Source organism: Prionailurus viverrinus, chromosome D2 (genome assembly GCF_022837055.1).
Source record: "Prionailurus viverrinus isolate Anna chromosome D2, UM_Priviv_1.0, whole genome shotgun sequence".
Classification (NCBI taxonomy): domain Eukaryota; kingdom Metazoa; phylum Chordata; class Mammalia; order Carnivora; family Felidae; genus Prionailurus; species Prionailurus viverrinus.
The window spans coordinates 31,224,826-31,231,114 of NC_062571.1; the positions used below are offsets into that span (position 1 = coordinate 31,224,826).

General features: G+C 61.2%; 1 protein-coding gene across 1 annotated transcript; it reads left to right on the forward strand.

The window, feature by feature from the left end:
- The first annotated feature begins 300 nt into the window (after positions 1 to 300).
- Positions 301 to 3,353, forward strand: FAM241B (family with sequence similarity 241 member B). The gene is made up of 3 exons (XM_047825633.1): positions 301 to 424; positions 1,723 to 1,862; positions 2,562 to 3,353. Exons 2-3 carry the CDS (start codon positions 1,770 to 1,772, stop codon positions 2,829 to 2,831), a joined length of 363 nt encoding a protein of 120 aa, XP_047681589.1. The 5' UTR covers positions 301 to 424; positions 1,723 to 1,769; the 3' UTR covers positions 2,832 to 3,353.
- Positions 3,354 to 6,289: the final 2,936 nt, after the last annotated feature.

Here is a 6,289-nt window from a genome sequence, read left to right on the forward strand (position 1 = left end):
GGTCCCACTCAAGAGGCATTCCCCTGAGCCGGCTCAGCAAGCTCTTACTGGTGGGTTGAGCCTGTGCCTCTCCCAGGGCAGAGGGTCTCCCACCCTCTGGGCTTTTCCTCCACGGGCTCCACTTCCCTTTCTTCCTCCTCTTCTTCTCCCTCCTCCTTCTCCTACTTCCTCCGCTCTTTCCTCCCCACCCTCTTTTCTCCCTCCTTCTTCTTCCCGGTGGCGCCCAGTTTCTCTCCCTCCTCCCTGCCCAGCGCCGCTCCCGGCCCGGCAGCTGCAGTGCCCCCGGCGGCCTAAAGAGGGGGCTGCGGCGCCGCCCGCTGGCCGTGCCGCTGCGGCTCGAGCTTCCTGTGAGGTCAGGTGGGAGGAAGCGGCCTGGGAGCCGCGGGGAGTGGACGCAGCCGAGGCCCGGGAGCCGCGCCCGAAGGTGGGTGTCCGGGCCCGGGGCGCGGGCGAGCGGGCGCGCATCCCTCCCCTCCCCCGAGCCCGGGCTCGGCAGCCTGGGCGGCGCCCCCTCCCCGCAGCCCGCGTCCCCTGTCCCCTCCCCCGCCCCGCGGCACGCCGCCCCCGCCCCCCGAGCTCCCCCCCCGCCCCCAGCTCCCGAGTCAGGTGCCCCGAGGGCCCACCGAGGCCTCCGCCCACCCAGCGGGCTCGGCGTGGCCAAGCGCCGAGGGACTGCGGAGCTCCGTGACCCGCTTGGCCTTCTCCAGGGACCGACGGGCTTCGGAAGGGGGACCCGCCTGTCCCACGCTCTGGGCCAAGGGCAACAGAACAGGGGCTCCTCACCCCCTTTGGGGCGCGTGTCACAAGTGCTTTTCAGAATTTAGGTGAAACCGGGCTCATCTCCTTAGAAAAGAATGGCCTTTACACAGACTCGGGGAGCTCCATGGAAGGACCCCACCCCCACCTCCAGCCCACGGACACCCTTGGGGGTCTGCGAAGCGGCCCGGCCCAGAGCCCCAGCCGCATCCCCCGTCCCCTAGTTTGGGAAGGCTGGCGCCGCCCCCGTGAGCAGGGGTGGGGTGGGGGGGACTGGTGTTATCTGAGAGGTGAGGGCCAGGTGAGGGCGTGCCCTCTGCGGGAAAGGTCTGCTCCTCCCCCAGCGCTGGCGGCCCTGTGGCCAGCAGTATGGTCTGCTGCCAGGCAGTGAACCTGAAGTAGCTCCAAAGTGGGCCCAGAGCTTCTGTGGGGAGCAGGCCCGGGTCCTTGGCATTTACTCCCAACGGGCCATTTTGTAACGGATGGGAAATGGGGACACGGGGGATCTCGGTGCCCTGGTCTCCATATTTAGAGCCGAGAGAAGGCCCTGGGGCCAGCGTTCCTGTGGCTTCCCCTTCTTTCTCTGTTGCCTCTACGTGAGTGGTCCTGGGCAGGCCGGTTAGACCTCTCTGGACCTCTAGCTGTACCTGCTCCGGAGCGTGTCGGGAGGTGAAGTGCGGCGGGCCTCAGTGGACTTCCCACAATGCCCTGGGCCACAGCGTGGGCTCTCATCCCTGGGGTTGCTGGAAGTGGTTCTTAGAACATCCATCTCCAAGGATCGTTTTGGTAGTTTTCCCAGTGGACTCCCATGTCTGAAAGATTTTTGTCTGTCAAATAACTTGCATTGATTTCTCTCCTTGTAATTAATCAGACGCAGTGCCAGCCGGGCACGGGTGACGGGTGTGAATCGCAGCTTTTCCCACGAGGGCAAGCGTCTCTTTACCTCTGATAAATCATTTCTTTCAGGTCTGGGGAAGGGTGCAGCCCAGCAGGGACCCATAGCTCCTGGGAGGATGGTGCGGATCTTGGCTAACGGGGAAATCGTGCAGGACGACGACCCTCGCGTCAGGAACACTCTCCCTTCGCGCAGCAGCACCCCTCGACAGGTAGGTGCCCAGCGCCCGTGGCAGGAGCAGCTGGCCTCCTGTCCTCTGTGCCAGTGACTCCTTAGCTCCCCGAAGCTCTCTTGCTAGTCATTAACCTTCTGTAGCCTGAAGCCCTCTTTGCAGAGCGTCGGGCTGGGGAACACAGGGTCAAGACTGGGGGAAAATTGCAGATTTAAGCCCAGCCAGGCCCCTTCCTCCCCAGTTCTGGCTCTTCTGGAAGCCTTCTCAGACTTTGAATCCAACAGCTGTCTCTCCTTTAACTTGGTTAACCCTGCTGGAGCTGGCATCTTTGTTTAAGAGCCTGCCGGCCGACAGAGAACCCGGGGAAGGTGGCAAAGATGGGCCCATGGCCACACCATGATGGTGTTAAAGGAAGGAGCGATGATATGAAGGCCTGCTCGGGAGCTGCGCCCTGTGGTCCCGCCCTCCTTGACGCCTTCTCTTTTCTCTGGCCTGGGCACCTTCTCCCTGGCAGGACTTGGGGAAAATAGAGTGGCATTTTCTGTGCTCTGAGAGCTTATGACTCTGTGATTGGCATCCCCGGGGGTGGCATCTGGAGATCGCTGAGGAAGGAAGGTGTGGCCCCCGGGGGCTGGAGGGGAGGGCAGAGCCCAGCCCAGAAGATTCCCTTGTTGCCTAGTACTTCGCGCCAGGGAAGCTTTCTCCAGATTCATTCGTCTCTCTGTCTTCACCTTCCAGAGCTTTCTCAACAGGGGCCATGGTGCCCCCCTGGGGGGTTCCGGCCCTCGCCAGCAGCAGGCGGGTGCTAGGCTGGGCGCTGCTCAGTCCCCGTTCAATGACCTCAACCGGCAGCTGGTGAACATGGGCTTCCCCCAGTGGCATCTCGGCAACCATGCCGTGGAGCCGGTGACCTCCATCCTGCTTCTCTTCCTGCTCATGATGCTTGGCGTGCGTGGACTCCTGCTCGTGGGCCTCGTCTACCTGGTGTCCCACCTGAGTCAGCGGTGACCTCTGGCAGCTAGTGGGGCAGGCGTGGAGGAGAGGGAGTTTTGGGGCCTGGGGGTGAGAACAGGCACAGGGGCAGGGGTCTCAGGGTGCCCTGAAGGTGCGCTCAGAGAACACGCGTTCCCGTCGCGTGAGGCGGGAAGCAGAGGAAGCCTCCGGTCCTGCCTTCCCAAAGGATTGGGTGGATCCCCTCAGTCCCTTGAGACGGTTTTAGGTAGTATTGGGCCCGCGTTAAGCACAAAGTCAGAGCAAGAAAGGGATTCCCTTTCCAGTTCTCGTCCAATCCTTTCATGCCAAGAAGAAAGCCTGAACGTGGTGCCAGCGTGTTCTCATGCCTCTGGAACTCACGCATGACTCCCCCTGTTACTAGCGAGGAGGCCTCTGGCTTAAGGCAGATGGGAAAAGTTTCCAGACTTTTATAGCCCTGTTTGGTTTTAATGGTATATTTTTAATTGGCTACTTTTGTTTCTGACAAGTCTTACTGGCATCTACTTAGTGTGGTGGCATTTTCAATAAAGAGATTTAAAATGGAATCCATGTAATGACATTCATAAATGATTGTACAGCTGCCTGTAAATCTGGAAGACACGAGGAGGGTGGTTGGGAGTGACTGGGATTGGAAACAGGGCAGAGGTGGGCATTTGACCCCGGGGTGGGGGGGTGGGGTCCGAGGTTTCTAAGCTTTTCTTGATAGGCTCTGGGAGCCTGGCAGGGGGGCGGGGTGGGGGTCCAGGTGAAGCGCAGACCCGGGCCCCTTGTCTGATGCTTGGATGATTTCTGGCTGACTCTGAGATGTCGGCCTTGTGGGGGGTGGAGTCCTGTGGCCAGAATGGCGATGAGGCTGTGGCGATGGGACTGCTGGGGTGCGAGGCTTCCGTGCCCAGGGGGTCGGCTTCCCTCCTGCGGCTCACTCTCCTTAAAAAGCAGGAGGTCTTGGTGCCGACTGCTCGGTGCGTGTGGGCTAAGGGTGCCCTGCTTTTCTTGAGTAGAGGCCTTGAGTTTGGGCCCGTAAGCCCTGGGTCTGTGTGGAGGCCCTGCGGGCGGGGAGGGGGTAACACCAGACGACTGAGCTCCCACGGGTGGTCCGAGGGAGGCTGGGTGAGCCTGAGGGCTTCCCTTGCCTGGAGACCAGAGTTTTCACCTCCTCTTAGGGTTCTTCTGGGGCCGGGGGAGGAAGGCAGGCTGGGGAGGTGCTTCTTGAAGCCCAGGGCTAGTGGAACAAACCATCATGGGGTGTATGTGGGATGGTTGGGGGGTAGTTTGAGACTGAGATTGATTCTGTCCCTCCTCCTGAGAGCCTGCTGTGCTGCCTAGGAACGGGACCTTGCCCCCCAAAACACCCCTGTGCCCACTGCTGCCCTTGAGGGGGCTGGTGGCCTTTATCACAGACATTCCCGAAGGAGCTTTGTGGTGTTGGAACAGGACTCCTTTCTCAGTGTTTCCTGCGTCTTTATTCGGGGGCAGCTGTTGGAACATGGTTTCCCTTTGTGATGGACGGGAGGGCGCTGGGCCCTTGGGGGCATTGCAGAGAGGGAACGGAGGGTCTGGCCTCCAGCCGCTCCTGTGGGGCCTGGGCAAGGGGAGGTGGTGCCCAGGTCTGGCTGGCATCCCTGCTGTCCCCCCTGGCATCTTCTGCCAGCCCCCAAGCTTATGTGGCCGTGGCCTCACAGCCACGGGGAAGGGATGACCGTGCACAGCATCCCCCTCCCTCATACTCCCCCCTCAGCATGTCCCTCTGGGGCTGGGCTTTCCCCTTATTTTTGCTTTGCAAAGCTGTGGGACTCTGAAGAAAAGAAATCTTAAGTGAACCCCCAATATATAAAGTCCCTTTAAGGGGTATGAATCTGAGTCCACAAATTCAGGTCTGAGAACGGTCTTCTTGTCTAGAATTTGGTGTCGGTTCCCAAGGCCCGAGCCTTCTGAGGAGAAGCGAAGGTCCTTTAGGGAAGGCAGGGGAGCCCAGGGGTTTCCTCCCCACTCCTGACTAGAAAGAGCCTGGGGGTGGGGGGGTGGGCATGGGGCCTGTCCTGGTGTCCAGGCAGGCCCTGGAGTGCAGGAGGAGCCTGGGCATCGGTGGCCACACCTACCCAGGGGCCAAGGCCCCTCCAGCGACTTGTGAGCCTAAGGGAAGGGGTTGGGGGCCTGAGGTGAGTTGTTTGAGAAAAAAGTTCTGTTTTCTCATCCAACACACACAACCCGGACCTGACAGAATTGCTCTGGTGGGATCAGGAACGCGCCTCTTGACCCTTCTCATTTCAACTCACCTTCCCTGTGCCCCTTGGGCCCTGGGCAGTTTGCTAACCGTTGTGCTGTTTCCCTTCTCAAAGCCTCCCGGGGTCTGAAGGTAGGCCGGGCCGGCGTGGCCCGTGGGCAGAGGCAGAGTGCCCCCTAGGGTTGCGCCACCTGTGTAGCGGAAGCATCCGGGGCCTTTTCCCTGCCCGTCCTCAGAATGGCCTCCAGGGAGGCTCTCGCCTGCGCACGCTGAGAAAGCGTGGTGCCAGCAGGTTCTCAGCTGGCAGAGGCTTGTTCCTCCCGGGGGCCGGATGCAGGTCCTGATGAGGCTTGGGGTGAGGCCGAAGGCCGTCTCGGCCTAGTGGGCATCTTGTTCCTAGACCTCCTGTCTGAGGAGGAGGGAGGGGCTTTCTTCCTCTGCCCACCCCCTGCCTTGCCTGCTGTGTGACAGGACCCCCCGGACCGGGCTGCTTGGAAGGCAGGTTTTCAGGGAAGTTTCTGCTAATCTCCGGGGCTAATCCTTGAAGCCCTGTGTCTCTGTGTCAGGTTGGATTTTCGGCTTGGCTGCCTTGGCGAGAGCTGCCCCCCACACCACGTGAGCCGCAGCTTGGATCTCACCAGGCCTTTGCTGCCTTTGTGGAAAGGGGAGCTCCCCCTCCCCCTGTGGAGTTATTTTGACTCCTTGGTTGGGGTTACCTGATGAGTGGAGCTGCGGGGTCTGACGGCCTGTCCCCACTCCATCTCCCAGACTCCCCGGGTGCCTGGGCCCTCCTTCCGTAAGTTCCAAGGCCTTCATTCTCCAAACCCCACCTCTCCCCACCGTCTAGCTAGCCTACAGGTGGAGGCCATGTTTCTGCCTTCCCACAAGAGATACCAAACTTGAGATGGGGCCAAATGGCACCTCCCGTTTTGCCAGCTTCCCCAGGGAGGCCTCCGTTGGCTCCCGGCTCTCTGGGACTGGGACCAGAACCCGGCCCTTTGGCCAAGGTCCCTGACTGGGGGCTCTGGCTCTGAGTTGAGGAAGAAGCCTTGGTGTGGTGGTCAGAGCCTCTGCCCTCGGGTGCCCGACCTTGCGGGCAGCGAAGGCTACCCCCACCCAGGCCACCTGGCCCCGGAGGAGACCAGTCTGTTTGCAGGCCCTGCTCTACTTTGTGGGTCCGTGACCTTGGACAGTTCACTTGGCCTCTCGACAGCCTTGTTCCTTGCCTCTAAGGAGAGGGATGATGATC